This window comes from Lutra lutra, chromosome 6 (assembly GCF_902655055.1).
Source record: "Lutra lutra chromosome 6, mLutLut1.2, whole genome shotgun sequence".
In the NCBI taxonomy this organism is placed as follows: Eukaryota; Metazoa; Chordata; class Mammalia; order Carnivora; family Mustelidae; genus Lutra; species Lutra lutra.
Window position 1 is genome coordinate 81,286,625 of NC_062283.1, and position 17,739 is coordinate 81,304,363.

General features: G+C 37.2%; 1 protein-coding gene across 1 annotated transcript in view; it reads left to right on the plus strand.

Annotated features, from left to right (window-relative positions):
* The window catches only part of LAMA2 (laminin subunit alpha 2), a 672,905-nt gene that overhangs the window by 403,972 nt on the left and 251,194 nt on the right, over window positions 1–17,739 (plus strand). The window contains 2 exon segments of the mRNA XM_047732179.1: window positions 7,744–7,955; window positions 13,406–13,512. Of these exon segments, the coding sequence (XP_047588135.1) occupies window positions 7,744–7,955; window positions 13,406–13,512 (319 nt within the window).

Below are 17,739 nucleotides of genomic sequence, written 5' to 3' on the forward strand. Positions count from 1 at the left end.
TAAAATGTGGCTTAAATGTGTAGTTCATAGTTCAGCAAGCGGTCCATAATTTACCTTAAATGTATTTGAAAATAGAAAGAAAACGTGATTTATTATCATGATGTCTGGCCTCTTCTAATTAATTCTAAGCCTGTATTTTAATTCCTGTTGATTTTACTAGGTTGTTTTGCAGTGGAACCAGGAATATTATTGTATGTAATTTGTGTGTGTGTTTCTTTTCCCTGAACTATTTTTGAAGGAAACGTTCTTCTGTATTTCAGTCCCAGTATAAAAATGGCACAAAATTCTCCCATGGTATCATTGACAAGTACACCAACATCTCTCCAGTTTTAGCCCTGGGATTCATCCCTTTTGCTGCCATTACTGGGGGATGCTGGAAGCAGAGGAAGTGACCTGACCTGCTTTTACTGATTATCACCAAGGCAGACACCACAGAGGGCTATTGCTGCCTCTCCTTTCGTGTCCTCTTGTCACCCCAGTTCAGCCAGGGTGCAAAAAGTTAATGAAGCAGGACCCAATCACCAGAAGAGAGAATAGAGTTTAGCCAATAGCTAGCCATCTGTGGACGAGGTGCCAGGGACGGTTCCCAGCAGCAACAAGGGCTGTTTGTGAGCATGGCAACACCTGTAAATGAGTAAAGGAAGAATAGAACTGAAACAGGGAGGATATATATGCAACTGAGGAACTGGAGGTCTTTGTATTAATAAGAAAAGAAAAAAAAAAACCTGGAGGGTACGTGTATATTACTTGTATATTACTTACTATAATCGTAGGACACATCATTGCCGAAGACAGACTTACATCAAATGCCTAGCCCCCTGGCTCACTACGGGCAGTCTTTTTCTTTTTTTCTTTTTTTTTTTTTTTTAGCAACTGGAAAATGATAGCTGCTCTGTCACACAATGCCATTAAATCCCACTTATCTAGGTGAGCATAGTCTCTGATGTATTTATGCTTCGTGCTCTGTATTTTCTGTACATGGTAGACAATCCTTTTTGAACCAGGTACAGCTGAACATTCTGCATTTTATTTAACAAAACATCAGTTTAGCAACTATCATGTGCCAGGCATGGGGCTTGAAGTAGGATACAAACAGATGCCTTGTACTGTCCTTACCTTCAAGCAGCTCACATCGCTAAAGTGAACGAGAACGGTGGAAGGTATTCTGGAGACAATTCTAATCTGAATAATCAAAGTTGCTGAGGAAAGAAATACCTGACAGTGAGCATGATTTTCTGCTTAAAATCTTTATTAAGCAGCTTAAAAAAAAAATGGAAATGGACATATGCTGCCTCTAAATGGCATATCTTCTCTCCAGTTCAAGTTTTCAGTCAAAAATCATCTTAAATTATTACTATATGGAAGATGGAATATTGTTTTTTTTCTAGCCAGAATTTGGAATAGGGTTTTCCAGGAATATTTAGGGTTTATCATTTCTGTGTATTTATATGAGCTCAGAAGTCCATGATTAGAGGAATTCAAAATATTAGGGGAGACATTTTTGAGGATGTGCAGGGTGAGGTGGAAGGCGAGGCAAGTACAGCTCAGAGGAAGAAGAGGAGCCTGGTTGCATTGAAAATCTTGTAATCAAAACTATTCTGCAAGTGATTGGTGTAATCAGTTTGTGCACATCATCTACATAAAATCAGCATTGGAAAAGTAGAGCAGTGTTTCCCAAACTGTAGATGTTTTTGAAACAGAGTTCTGTGATCGCATTAAGTATATGAAATATCTATTAGCATGTTAAAAGTTCTGACATGTCCTGGATGGAAGACATCTGTTTAATTTCTTTAACTCAGCATTTTCTTTTCTTTTCTTGAAGTGGAGCTGACACCCAGTGTTACATTAGATTCAGGTATACAACGTAGTGATTGGACCACTCTACACATTATGCTATAACTCAGCATTTTCTAATCTTGTGTGACCATATATATATATGTATATGTATGTATATGTATATGTATATATGTATATGTATATATGTGTGTATATATATATATATATGCATCTCAGACTCAACTCAGGTGGTAGACAGGAATTATAACTTTATATTCTTTATCTCAATTTAATTTCTATTTTGAGACCAAATCTCTATATGTGGGAGCGGTGAGAGCTTAGAAACATAATTTCAGTCAGGTATACTTTAAATTCACTCAATGTTATATGTCAGTTATATCTCAATTTAAAATTTTTTTTTTTTCTTTCCTCCCCATCTCTCAGGCTTGAACCAAATTCTAACAAGCTTAGTTAGAACCAAGAAACCTAAATGCTTGAATGAGTGAGTGAGTATGTGTATGGTACTGTTTGTGTGTCTGTGAGTGCATATGTGGCTGTGAGTGTGTGTGGCTCTGTATGTATGTGTGTGTCTGTGGCTATGAGTGTGTCTGTGTGTTGCTGTGAGTGTGTGTACAACTATGAGTATGTTTGGCTGAGTGTGTGGTGTATCTCAGTGAGTATCTGTGTCTGTGTGTGTGTCTGTGTGACTATGTGTGTGGCTCTGTGTGACTATGTGTGTGGCTCTGTTAAGTGTATGTGTGGCTGTGAGATTGTGTGAGTATGTGGCTCTGTGTGTGTGTCTGTGTATTTTCGGGGGGCAATGTACAGATGGTGGTCCAAACATCCAAGGATGTTTCTGCCAACCTCTTCCTTTTTCTGGTCCTCCCAACTGCCTTTCCCTTCAGGTTGAATAACTCTGCACTACTTCCATACCACTATTAGGGGTGTGGGACTCATTCTGCTGCCTTCACTCCCCTGGGACCACCAACACTCTACTCATCTCTTCTCCATCTGCCTTTTCTAACTTCATCCCATTTTCTGTTGGGGATGAATTGCAACAAGAGGGGCCAAATTCATAGAAATTGTGACTTCTGAATCCCAAAGTCAAAAAGATTCCTGGACTTTCTGCTTTCATCCTTGTCAGATCTTTTCACTCAGTCATGTAGCACAAGATGGTCTTGCTGCTAGAAATGAGGGAATAGAAACAATCATGAAAAAGAGGACGGCAAAACAAGATATGACAAAATATTAACTAATTTTTTTTTTAGTTGACTCAGAATGTTACATTAGTTTCAGGTGTACAACATAATGATTCAACAACTCTAAAGGTTATCCCATGCTCACCACAAGTGAAGCTCCCATCCGTCACCATACAATGCTATCACAGTACCATTGACTGTATTCCCTATGCTGTGTCTTTCATTCCATAACTGGAAGCCTGTATTTTCCTCTCCCTTTCAACCTCCAGCCCCCACTCCTGAGGGCAACCATCATTGTGTTCTCTGTGCTTATAGTGTCTGATTCTGCTTTTTTTTTTTTAAATTCATTTAAGATACTGACTGATAGTCTATAACATGTAGAGCACTAGTTACACTTTTCAGAAACTTTTGCTTGGGGCCAAAGCACCCATACTTTCAGATATTGCTGCTTTCCTCTGGGGAATATTTTAAATAAAAGAGAAACAGAGAGAGAATGAGGGAATGAGGTATTCATCATGGCACTTTTCTAAGATTCTGGGCATCTGTCACTGTCAAGGAGGAGAAAAGATAGAAAAACAAAGAAAATACCTTGAAGGGTGAAAAGGGATGAGTGTTGGAGCATCAGGAAAAATTTAAAAGAACATGGAGAAAAAGTGAGCTAAATGCTGGCCACATTTACTCTACTGGTCACTAAGCTACTTCCAGAACCTTATTCTGAAAGTATATATCCTATATATCATACTCAGCAATATATCATACTTAATGGAGAGACACTTAAAAAGACTGTGGCAGGGCGCTTGAGTGGCACAATCAGTTGAGCATCTGACTCTTGGTCTCAGCTCAGGTCATGATCTCAGGGTTGTGGGATCAAGCCCCATATGGATGGGCTCTGAGTTCAGTGGGGAGTATGAGATTCTCTCTCCCACCTCCTTCCACCAGCCCCCCAACAAAATAAATAAATAAATCTTAAGGAAAAAGAATGTGGCATGTTGACCCAGTAGGATATATTGGACCATGTGAAACTTAATGAGGTAAAGGAACCCCAAAGCTCTGTCCCCTCCATAGCTGGCAAATTTTTAACAGCTCCTCATGTAAGGAGAGAGAGGTCAAAGTTAAGACTCATTTCACAATGGCCACTGAGTGCAGAAGGTATTGGAACCTAATTGCTCGTAATTTGGGAAATTCACCTATAGTTTTATCCGTATGATTCATATTCTAGGTCAGAAAAATTTCTTATTGCTTTTTAAGTTTCAGTTCCAAAATCCTATTTAGATATTCTCTGCTTCATAAATTCCTGACTTTGAATTGAGTCTAATTGCTGTATTACCACGATACTGCTGAGAATTTCTACTCAGGCCTGAGTCTCCTTGAGCCCTTGAGTCTCAGATGTGGAGTGTATAGTCACAGAAATAGAAAAAGCAAGACAGTCACACTTAACTCAGTAATACCATTAGCAACATTGTGACTCCAAGTAAGGTTTCAAATTCTGCTCCTATGTGGTTGTACAGGTTGTAGAATGCACAAAAGTACTCAGCCGAGGAGGAGTTTAGGAGCTTGCGTTCCGGCTGCTCAGTATGTCCACTCTCTCTTTGGTTTTCTGCATATGCTCAAAGAGGACCCTTTTCTTCTCCTAATTTGCAGAAAGGGACCACATAAGCAGGCAAACCCACCCAGTCTTTAACTGATTCAATCACAGGGGAAGTAGTAAGAATACATACCTATTGCATAGCAACTCCAGCCACCCTCCTCTGTGCCTTCACCAATACTGTTCCCTCTGCAGCCCTTCCAGCTCTCCATGTGAGACTCACCCTGCTCAAGTTTTCCAGTTCACCCTATCATCCTGAAAGGGTCCTTGATGAATCCTAATCTGAATTGGTTGCCCTTTTCTGTGCTTCCATGAGGACATTGGCATATCTGCAGTAGCTCCCTGCTACATTTTTAAGTACATCTTTCTTCTCCATGGAATGCAGCATCAAGATTGTGCCTTATTTATATTAGCATGATGAAATGTTCTGTAGGTATTTGAAGAAGGGCAGGAGAGGAAAAGAGTGAGAGCTTTTCTAGTATGCTCATAGATATCGAAGTACTGTGTTTAGTCCATAGATACTGAGACTGTAGGCCACGTATTTTAGCCAAAAGTTACTGAAAAAAATGATGCAGTGGAGGAAAAGAAATCTTGCCAGTGTTGCTCTGCACTTCTCATTGCCATTTCTCTTCACTTTTGCTATCTTCCCTCTCCCTCTGTCATCTCTCTCTCTCTAATATTGTTCCTGAGTCATCAACAGAAAGAACCATATTACATAATGGCATGAGGCATCTAGAATCTCATCTACATTAAAGGTCCTCTTTCTAAAATATTGCAGTTTGGTATGAAAAAAGTTAGCATATGTGGGAAGAAACAGTGACTTTGTATTGTCAGGCTGTCCATCTATAGCAAGGAATCCAATAAACTCTAATAAGAAGCATCCTCATTCTCCCTTACGTATGAAAGTGAGAGACCCTGAGATTTCAAATTACAATTAGTTTTTGTAGAGTGAAAAACTGAGAGGCTGGCAAGGTTTAAAGGGCTGTCATTCACACTAATTTTAATTAAGTGACTCCAACTTGATCAGACTATAAAACACTTATTAACAAAAGTTATATGATTAGCAGTATTATATTCACTGACCCTAGAATTACTTTTTAATTTCTACTGACAAATTTTTATGTCTCTAAAACTACTATGCTATGTATGGAAACACACATGCATATACATACCAGTAATAGAACCTGAATGCACACTTTTTATAGAGCAGCAGATGAATTATCTCTCATGTATATTCAGTATGCTTTCTTACATGTTCTACAACAAAAGGGAAAAGATGCTTCTTCCATTAGTCTACTTGATTGTTATTATTTTCTCATGAACAAAGGGTTCCTTTTTATTGTGGAAGAATTGGGGGCTTACTAATTGGTATCCATGTTGAGAAAAATTCCCAGATCTTATTATATAATGCCATCTCTCCTGAGGGCAGTAAGTCATTTTGAGGAAAGTGAGCTGAAAATAATGGGTTTTCGTTGGCTGCGATAATGATCATTGTATATCGTTATTCTAGTGGAGCAAAGTCTGTCTGTTAATGGTAAACAAAATGAGATGAGAGTATATGTGGATGTGATCATAAGCTCTGCATATGAAGTAAGGCAAGGAGAATTGGATTAAAATTCAAAAGTGTCTTCCTATTATCTTTATGGAATACCATTTCTGAAGAGATTGTGGGGAAATTATATACACTAAAATGTTAGTTCATATTTTACAGTAGATAATTAATAAGCAATTATATTTGTGGGTGATGTATTCTTCCAAACAATATTTATACTATGACTTTTGCAATTTATACAGTATTTTGTGAATATAATTAAAACTAGTAATCTCATTTTAAAAAATTATGGTAAAAGGTTAATCCTCTAAAAAAAAAACGATTATTATGGCACTTATAAGTGTTCTAGAAAACTCAGAGTCATTAATGACTTTGGCCCATAGTTGTAATGTTATTAAAATACCCTCACATGATGTAATGGATTTAAATAATTTCTATTTTGAATGGTAGAGAGCATTCCTCTATACAGTGGCTTATATATCTGCAAGTCGATGAGCATAAGAGTAGTGTACTATTGAAATGATATTCTCCCACATTGTTTTTGTTCCCCTTCAATTTTGATCTTTGCTGCAAAGGACTTTTTATTTTGCTAAGATGGCACAGATGACAGAGCCAGCCTGACTGTAAGACTAGAAAGGCCCTGTTTTGCTTCTCCTTTGGCAAGTGTGGTTTAATATGAAGCGTGAACAAATGTAACTGAAAGAGAAGACAGAGCGGAATATAAATAGATACCTCCTGAAACCCTGTATCTGTGCATCTGTGACATTAAGTAGCATTTTGAAACAACATATGGATAAAGGGAAATTTAATACTACAATTTTAAACATCATCTCTGCTATGCCTCATAAATAAACAAATTTTTTTCCAATAATATGTAAAACAGTACTTAGTCCTTAAAAAAAAAAGAGAGAGGGGGAGAGAGAGAGACCTAGAGTTTGTTAATACGAGTTGTGGGCACAATTAAGCGTCACCTTACAGGTTGTTACCCCCAAGATGCTGGCATACCTGCTTCTTGGGAAGGCTCTTCAGTGAAAATCTGCCTCTTTATGGAAATGCAAATATATACAAACCTCTTATTAACACAGACATACCCACAGCCCCCATCTGAATAATAATGAGACTCTTTTGAGTCACAATTTTCTATTTAATAAATTCTGAGTTCTCGCTGCTGAATTTCTTTGCAAGTCTGTTTCCTCATAACAAGCTTTTGTTACAACAACAACAAAAAATGTGAACCTTACATATTTGTACAGAAAACAACCAATTGGAGTAGATACATATGATGTGTTGCACTACAAAGGCTCTCCAACATGGACCTGGATTCCTCCGGAGTGCCAACAGCAGATTTCTTATTATGCTTTGGTCTCGTCTTCGGTGCCAGTGACAAGATTTTTTTTTTTTTTTTTCCTGGCTGAAATCTAATTACTGGTGGGGCTGGCAGGATTTCATCTTGTATCTACACTACAGTTATAGAAAAACATTTTTTAATCACCTTGCATTTGAGAGAAGGAACACTTAAAAGGAAAGCTTATCATCCTGGGAGAGGGTAGTGTGAAAAATATACAAACATTGCCCCCAGTGGGTTTTGTGAGTTCCTCCCAGATACTCACTGATGAAATTTTTCCCCGTAGGTGTGCAGAAGGCTATTTTGGAGAACCTTCTGTACCTGGAGGATCATGTCAGCCATGCCAATGCAATGACAACCTTGACTTCTCCATCCCTGGCAGCTGTGACAGCTTGTCTGGTTCCTGTCTGATATGTAAGCCAGGTACAACAGGCCGCTTCTGTGAGCTCTGTGCTGATGGGTATTTTGGAGACGCCGTTGATGCAAAGAACTGTCAGCGTAAGTCCTGAACTACTGACGCCCCTGACAGAATTGATGCATTGCACCTCAAAGCAGCTGATGAGTTCTTGATTGGGGATTGGAGAGAAGGAAATGAGGTGGATACATGTATCATAGAAACAGAGCCTGTACACAGAGTCTGCACCTCCTAAAATATTTCTTTGTACGAGTAGAGTCCATCCTTTGAAAATCGCTTCACTGTCAAAGGGTTGTTGTTTTTTAAATGATGCACACATTTTTGTATATGTGTGCAAGGAAGATTAGTAAAACAAACTTATGCCCCCAATAGGAGAGAAGATTTTAGAAATTAGGTAAGCCCCATTTATCTTTATTGTGTATCTCGGTGATAATCATTTTCTTAAAATGAATTTATCCGTCCCTGTTATTGCTTTGGTACCTGTTTGTAGGTGTTCATCTGTTATGCTTTCACATGTGAATTTTACATTCTTGCATTTCATAATAGGTGTAAAATTCTGCCCATGTTTCTACGCAGTGGCATTTGTAATTGTTGAATGATTGGCCTTCACCTTAGGACTATTCACAGAATGCTATTTCTGCATTTCCTTTCACAAAATTGGCTATTGTAGGGCCTCACCATGTTAATCAGTACATTTCTCCTGTCACCTCCTCCTCCTTAGCTGTCTTATTTGACACTGCATATAATTTACTAATGCTTCATATTAGCAGTAACATAATATGCAAAGGAAAGCTTTCTGTGCAGAATCCAGTGGAAGGTGAGTCCGTGTCTGCACCTGAGCATTTTATGCCATCCTCGACTTCACCTGCTGCCATAATCTGTAGGTAGGTCAGGTTATCCACAGTTCACTTCTGCCCACTTCATTATATAAGAAGGGGTTCTTCCAGTCATTCAGTTGGGACCCAGGAGTTGCAAAATTATAGAAACCACTGTAGTGTCTTGCTATTGTCCCTGCTCTAAGCACCAAAGACCAGGTAGGAGACCCCATTTCAATAACAAATGTGCCTTTCTTCTCATAGGTTTGGAAGATGAGTGTCAGATTTTTGTACTTTAAAAATGACAGTTTGTTAAATTAAAAACAAATCACTCTCATACTCTGGTCTCTCTTCAGATCGAGTAAATCTTTCACCTTTTATTAAAAAGCGATAAACAAAATCCATAAATCGCTCTCTAGAATAAGCATTTGTGACTATAAATTGGAATTTTTTTTAAAGCAAAATTTCCAACAGGCACAGAAGTGCCTTTAAACATTGTAGGTTTACTTGTGTAAAATCATAGGAAGCTTAAGAAGTTCTCCCATTCAAAGACATCATCTAAGATCTACAGTTTCTAGCTACATGACCCTGGACAAGACAGTTGGCCTCATGGAGATTCAGCTTCCTCATTTACATAAAAGGTCATGATTTTGTGCGGGGATTAAAGGATCTAGCCACAGGGAGTACCCAGTGCCCTGCCGGAGCCTGGGAGGCTCACACATGGTAGCTCCTTTGGCAGTAGTGCTCGTGGTAGTTGTATCTGTGGTTGGCTCATTTTAGGGCTCTTTTTCTATCTTCCAGTAGTTCCCTCAATAAAGTTGAGGAAATCTTTCCACTCATTTTATTGTGGTAAATTGGGGATCTGTGGAATAAGAACATGTAGGAGAATATGGTATAAAAACATTCTTAAACTATCACCAATATTTATACCACTTGCCGTGAGGTACGTATAGAAATGATTAGGGTTTTTAATGTTCTTCAGCATAAGAAATATAATAAATATATTATCCATTTTTATAACTTTTCATATATTTGATAGCTCATCTGTGCATAGGTAGTAAACCCTCAAGAAGAGAAAATTCATGACAAATGATTATTTTAGTTTTCTTTAGGTTTGTTCATGGAAAGTATACCACTACAAAGAAATGCATTTTTTCTTTTTAAATTTATATGTTATAGTTTGGGTCATATATTTCACTTAAAAATGCCAATGCTTCTATTTTTAACTTTTTGAGAAACCTCCATACTGTTTTCCAGAGTGTCTTTACCAGCTTGCATTCCCACCAACAGTGTAAGACGGTTCCCCTTTTTCCGCATCCTCGCCAACATTTGTTGTTTCCTGTGTTGTTGATTTTAACCATTCTGACTGGTGTGAGGTGATATATCATTGTAGTTTTGATTTGTATTTATCTGATGCTGAGTGTATTAAGAATCTTTTCATGTGTCTGTTAGCTATCTGGATGTCTTCTTTGGAAAAATGACTATTCGTGTCTTCTGCCCATTTCTTAACTGGGTTATTTATTTTGGGGGGTATTGATTTTGATAAGTTCTTTATAGACTTTAGATCTAACCCTTTATCAGATATATCATTTGCAAATATCTTCTCCTATTTCATAGGTTGCCTTTCTGTTTAGTCAATTGTTTCCTTCACTGTGCAGAAGCTATTTATATCTTGATGAGGTCCCTATAGTTCTTTTGTTTCCCTTGCCTCTGGAGATGTATCTAGTGAGAAGTTGCTATGGCCAACATCAAAGAGATTCCTGTCCCTGTTGTCCTCTAAGATTTTGATGGTTTCATGTCTCAGTTTAGGTCTTTCATCCATTTGGAACTTATTTTTGTGTATGGTGTGAGAAAGTGGCCCCATTTCATTCTTCTGCATGTTTCTGTCTAGTTTCCCCAACACCATTTGTTGAAGAGACTGGCTTTTTTCCCTTGGATATTTTTTCCTGTTTTGTTGAAGATGAGTAGACCATATAGTTGTGGGTCCATTTCTGGGTTTCCTATTCTGTTCCACAGATTAATGTGTCTATTTTTGTGCCAGTACCATACCATCTTGATGATTATTACAGCTTTATAATACAACTTGGAGTCCAGAATTGTGATGCTTCCAGCTTTGCTTTGCTTTTTTTTAAGATGGCTTTGGCTCTTTGGGGTCTTTTGTGTTCCATAGAAATGTAAGGATTGTTTGTTCTAGCTCTGTGAGTGATGCTGGTGGCATTTTGATTGGGACTGCATTAAATGTATAGATTTTTTAGGCAGTGTATCTATTTTTTAATATATTTAGCAATTCATTTTTTTGCTATATTTATTGCTATATTTAGCAATATTTGTTCTCTCATTCCATGAGCATGGAATGTTTTTCCATTCTTTGTGTCATCTTGATAGTTTCAGAGTACAGATCTTTTACCTCTTTGGTTAGATTTATTCCTAGGTATCTTCTGATTTTGGGTACAGTTGTCAATAGGATTGATTCCTTGATTTCTCTTTCTGCCATTTCATTGCTGGTATACAGAAATGCAACAGATTTCTGTACATTGATTTTGTATCCTATAACTGCTTTTGTTATTTTTAAGATGATGTTAATTTATGGTAAATTTAATCCCATATTCTTCATTCTAAGAAAAAAATAACTTCTAGATTATGTGGAATCTTAAAAATTGAACTATAGTATATATGAGATTCACATAAAGAAATTAAAATTATATTTTAATAAGGAAGTATGGGGAAAGATGGCAGCTACACTTGTAGTGAACATAATATAATGTATAAACTTGTTGAACTACTATGGTGTTTACCTGAAACTAATGTAACACTGCATGTCAACTACTCTCATTTAAAAAAAATAATAAAAATTAATTTAAAAAAGAAATTAAAAGTATATACAACAGTTCTACTATCAAGAGAAATAGGTATTTACAGAAAATATTGTGTTAGCTTTTTCTCACACGCCTGCTATGGAGTATGCTTTAGCTATTATTCCCTAGGGAAAATCACAGCTGCTGCTAAGGCCAGGCCCTCAATGGCCACCAAACTTGTATCAAGTTAGCAGACCCTGAAGGCCAAATTGCTGAGAGAAAAATCCAGCCATTTTTAGGAAAGCAGTAAAACTAAGCAGAACCTTGAGTCAGATGAACAGGAAAATAGCATAGGCCAATGGAGTAGCTACTTATAATGTATTTATAAGTTGTGCTCAAAATCAAAGTATGCAGAGACACAAGGGCATTGTATAAAATTTACCAAAACCATCTATGAATATTCTAATATAGTACAGAGTGAGCCATTAATTATGTTTTGTTTGTGAAAACGCCATTTAATTTTTAGACTGATTTATTATATATCTCAGAATAGCATCAGCTTCATAACACAGAAATGACAAGAGTACTTAAACCAAATGTATTGAAAATAGTATATAAATTGCAAAACAAAGTGACTTTAAAAATTATAATGGTATTTTCCTAATAGACTTAACACAGTGTTTTCATCTTATACACTTTTTAACTGGATATATTTGACATATAACATTGTGTAAATCTAAGGTATACACATGTAACTTTGATATACCTATATATTACAATATGATTGCCACTGCAGCAATATTTATTCTATTACACAATATATACAATATACACAATATTGTCTATATTGCTTATACTGTGTATTAGAGCACTATAGCTTATTTACTACTTATTATTTACTACTTGCAAGTGTGAACCCTTAAACAACAGCAGTTTTATGCCCCACCATCCATCCCCTGGTAAACCACCATTTTACTACCTGTTCTTTATGGGTTTGATTTTTTTTCAGATTTCACGTATAGGTGGTATCATGCAGTAGCTGGCTTTCTTTGTCTGACTTGTTTCACTTAGCAGAATGTGGTCAAGGTCCATCCATGTTGTTGAAAATGGCAGGATATTCTTCTTTGTCGAGACTGAATAATGCTCCATTTATATACACCATACCTTTTTCTTTTTTTTAATCCTTTCATCCTTGATGGACATTATTTCCAGATCTTGACTATTGTAAATAATGCTGCAGTAAACATGAGAGTGTATATATCTCTTTGAAATTCTGTTTTCATTTCCTTTAAGTGTACATCCTGTAGTAGGATTGCTGGATTGTATGGTAGTTCTAGCTTTAATTTTTTAAAGCTTTTTAAAGCTTTGTTTTCCGAAGTGGTTGGGCCAGTTTACATTCGACCAACAGTGTGTAAGAGTACCCTTTTCACCACATTCTTGCCAGCCTCTGTTTCTTGTCTTCTTGATAACAGACATTCTAATAGGTATCAGGTGATATCTCATTGTGGTGTTGATTTGCATTTCTTTGGCGGTTAGTGATGTTGGACCTCTTTTCCTGTGTCTGCTGGCCATGTTGATGTCCTCTTTGGAAAAAAGGTCTGCTTAGTTCCTCTGTCTTACATACTTTTCTAATCTTAAAGGTGTGTGTTTTTGTCCAGATATGTGTGTGTATATACACACACAATATATATAAAATAATACAGATTATATAACATTTATAATTCACTCTCAAAATTAGGATAATAATGATTACAGTAATGTTTTAACAACATATTATATGCCAGGCACTATGATATAGCTTTACATGTATCATCACTAAAACTCAATTCCAGCATTACCATCTGGGGGTTATTATTATTTAGTAAGCTTATTAATACTCCAGGAAGTGTTTTCCCAACCACAGATCACTCTTGTTTTTTGCAGCTTGCCGCTGTAATGTCAACAGCTCCTTCTCTGAGCGTTGTGATGCCAGGACAGGACAGTGTGAGTGCAAACCTAACGTGCAGGGACGGCGGTGTGATGAGTGTAAGGTAAGGAGCAGGAGCTGATGAAGAATCACTTCCTCCTGGAAAATGTTCTAGAGCCTTCAACGATGTGCATAGTAAATATATGGAAAGAGGAGTTCAGGATCATCCAATTCTATATGTACCAGCACTGTGATCATTTAAATGTTTTTTCCAAAATAGGAAAAAAAAAATTGCTGAACTTTAGCTTTTGACCTTCAATGTATCTTTCCTTGGCAGTGAATTTGTGGAATATTTGTGCAATTCAGATGTTTTTGAAACAAATAGCACATCATTTTAATCCCAGTCTATGGTGAGTAAAACACTCTTTGCTCTTATGCTGGCAGAATGAAATGCATCACACCCTTTGTTTTTAGCAAATTCTACTTAACTAAAGTTTCCAGTAGAGAAGCTAATCCACATATTTTTAGAGACATTGTTTTTTCTAAAAGGAAATAAAAGAGTCCAAATATGTTGCTCTCTGTTCTTAAGCATATCACCCTGCCTTCCGGATGGCAAGCACCTTCAATCCCTCCATGAGGGCGACGGAGCCACACTACCTCTTTCTTATAAATATGTATTTTGGTGATAAAGACTGTTCAACAGAACAAGCATTTCTCAGATGGCAAAGCGGCCTCTCTGTAGTCATTTTGAGAATATCATCTGCGTCGATCTCTTGAATAATATCAAATGCTCTTTTGTTCCTTTGTTTCTTTCTATTTTCTGTTGGCTTTTAAAGCCCGGTATGTGGTGGGAGCCAGAGAAGCAATTCTGTGTGCTGTGTGACTGCAATCCCGTTGGCTCTGTGACGCCGTGGTGTGATGGGACAGGAAGATGTGCGTGTAAATCTGGCTTCGTAGGGCGACAGTGCCACCTCAGCATGCAGGCACAGCGGCAGGAGGAGCGGTCACAGAGAGCGCAGCGGGTGCTGGGGCCTCCTCAGAGGTGGGCTGTCAGCAGCTCCAGCGGGTGCCCTCGGGGAGCCTATCGGGCCCCCGCTCCGGTAATCCCCGAGGCAGTGCATGGCTCATGCCTCCGCATGTCGTGTTCCGTGTGCTGCAGCGGATCTTCCCTGATGGCCTTGCTCCCCAATCATGGCTGCTCAGTGTGCCAGCTGTAAATGTAAACACTAGGCAATTCCTGCTTCCAGCCTTGCCTTTGGAAGGAGCTATATCGGTGCATTTTTAAAAATATTTTATTTATTTATTGACATAATATTTATTTATTTGACAGAGAGATCACAAGTAGGCAGAGAGGCAGGCAGAGAGAGAGAGAGGGAAGCAGGCTCCCTGCCGAGCCCAATGTGGGGCTCGATCCCAGGACCCTGGGATCATGACCTGAGCGGAAGGCAGAGGATTTAACCCACTGAGCCACCCAGGCGCCACTATCAGTGTATTTTTAAAAGTATATTCAAGTTTCATAAAAGTCTCAACTAACCATGGATCTGGAGAAACGAAAGCTTATTTGTAGAAGCCTATGATCTTAGAAGTGGGAGGAATTGCAGGCATCATTTGAAGCAAATTGACTTCTATGAATGAACAAATGAAGGGATATCTAGCAGAGAAAGTGATTTTCCCAAGAAAATGTAGCCCATTGGTCTGACATTCTGCTAACATTTCATCATAATTGATGGCTTTGGGACTTTTCCACATCATAATTTTGCCCATAGTTACCACAAGTCACACATTTTCACATCCTGCAAATATACCACATACATAAAGTAAGGAAGCATGTTTTCTACTACAGAAGTTTAGCACCCCACTGCCCCCATCTTAAAAGGCAAAAGAAAGCAAATACTGAAAGGAAGAGAGAAAGGGAGGAAGGGGAGGGAAAGAAGGAAGAAGGAGGAAAACTAGGTCCAGGACCCTGCTGCAGAGTTACAGGACACAAGACTTACCAGAGAAGAATCATAGCCTGCGGGGGGAGGGGAGCAGCAGCTAATGGATAGAAGAAGGTGAGAGTAAAGTAAAAAGCAAAGGAGTAGGAAAGAAAAGAAAAGAAAAAAGCATTATTTCTAGGTTCTTTGTTGATATTTTAAGAACACTAGTTCTGATACCAGACTGCCTCAGGTCCAATCCCAGTCTTGCCACATCCTAGCTGTAAGACTGTTTCTTCACTCTTTCTGTAATTCACCTGCTTCATCTGTAGTGGGACCCATTGTGTAGGGTTTGTGTCAGTTGGATCCTTCAACATGTGAAGAGATTTGGGGAGGAAATGCCTATAAAAGATGAAGGAGGAGAGAGCATGACGAGCAGGGAGACTTCTCCTGTGGTGCAGGCCAGATGGAAGTGGAAGGAGAAAAGGAAGGAAGGTTGGGTTGGAGAAGCCTCATTCTTTAAATTCTTCCAAAATGCCAAATGCTTGCCAGGACAAAGGGGAGTTCCCGAGCACCCTTTAGCCATTAGAGAGGCATCCTGGATTGGGCAGGAAGGCTCTAGTAATTTATTGTCATCAGTCTTTGACTTGGAGAAGCATGACCTGGGGTGAGCTCTCCAGTGGATCCATAAGAGAAAAACTGGAGGATGTCAGCCCACCACATTCCCACTGCTGATTAAATTACTTGACCTTTCTGGGCCTCAGTTTCCTCACTCTGTTGAAAGGTGATGGAAATAACTACCTCCCAGGATTGTCTGGAGGATTAAATGAATTCATGTTTGCAAAGGGCTTCAGAACAATGCTTGGCACCCAGCAAGCACAATACGTAAGAGCTCATTGTCATTATTACCCCAAGTGAAAATAATTTCTGGGAGATCATCAAACTTCTCATTGACACTGGATAGGGACTGTTTCTCATGTTCATTCTACCTCATTAATCTCGATTACTGATTAGGAATGTCTACTTTTTTAATTTGTTTACTACAAAAATTTTCCCTAGTCTCTGAATTAAATTTTTGTACATTAAATTCATTAAAATTTTGTTGATTAAATTTGTTTTTATGGTATAACTTAGCTCTTTAAAGTTACATTATTTAAATATTTGAAAAGTATGGTAGAGATATTTTTTCTTACATATTTTTTACATAATGAACTTTGAAATTTTCTTAATAACTATGATTTGGAAGTTTATTTAATACTGTATAGATATATCCATTAAAGATACATAGATATGCCACGTGAAAAAAAATTTAAGAAATAAAGATGAACTTAACGTATTTTCTCTACAATTCAGATATCTAAGTTAAGAAAATTTAGGAAATATATGCAAATACTTTGCATAAGAAATGCAAATATATTTGTGATTTGAATTTTAAAAAACAATTTTAATGTAGTATGTTCTAGTCTTTTTTTCTATGTACATACATTTCTAGTTGTGTGTGTCTGAATGGTATGTGTGTTGTTAGAGGTATATAATTGGAATAATTGGAATAATAGTGTGTATATAATTTTGTATTCTGCTTTTTGAAATTTTGCATAATGCTATGTCCTAAGCATATTCCTATCATTAAAACTGTTTCAAAACAGATTTTAATGTTGGCATATTATTTTATAGCATGAATGCTATAAATTTAATTCATTCAACTTTCTAACACTGAGAAGTTACTCTCATAAATAATACTGTAATGGGTATGCTCATACTTTAACCCATTTTCTCAATTTCTGATTATTTCTCTAGGTCAGGTATCTAGACTTCTACAGCTAATTGCTTTTTATAAATAAAAATCATATATATCTTAATCTTTCTTTATATAATGAAATTTAATTTCAAAATTGTATGTTAAGCCATTTGTTAGAACTGATACTTTCTTCTTTATTTGTTTCTTAAATTTTGTTTCAGTATCAGTAGAGTTAACATACAGTGTTACATTAGTTTCAGGTGTACAATATAGCGATTCCACAAACACAGTTTCTTCTTTAATCATATGATGACATCTGAATTTGAACTGGAAATAAAAATAAAGCCAGCAGTAAATACAAAGATTAAATGATTATTAAACTCCATCAACCCATTTTATACTTAAAAACCAAAACTTTTCTTAGCTATACTCATTTTAAGAGAGTAATTTTCAGTGTGATTTTGTTTTCTAGAACTGTTTTTCATACTGTTAACAATAATGGCAAGAATATATAATGAGCCTTATTTGTTTCTCTTTGGGTGGCTCCCATTAAATAGCAAGATTTATTCTTACCAGGAAGTAACTGTTAAGTCTAATAATCCCAAATAGGAATTATTTTTTACAAAGAAGTAATTACCAAGACTAATTTCCCAGATTAAAATATCATAATAATGTGACACACTTCATATTTTAAAATACA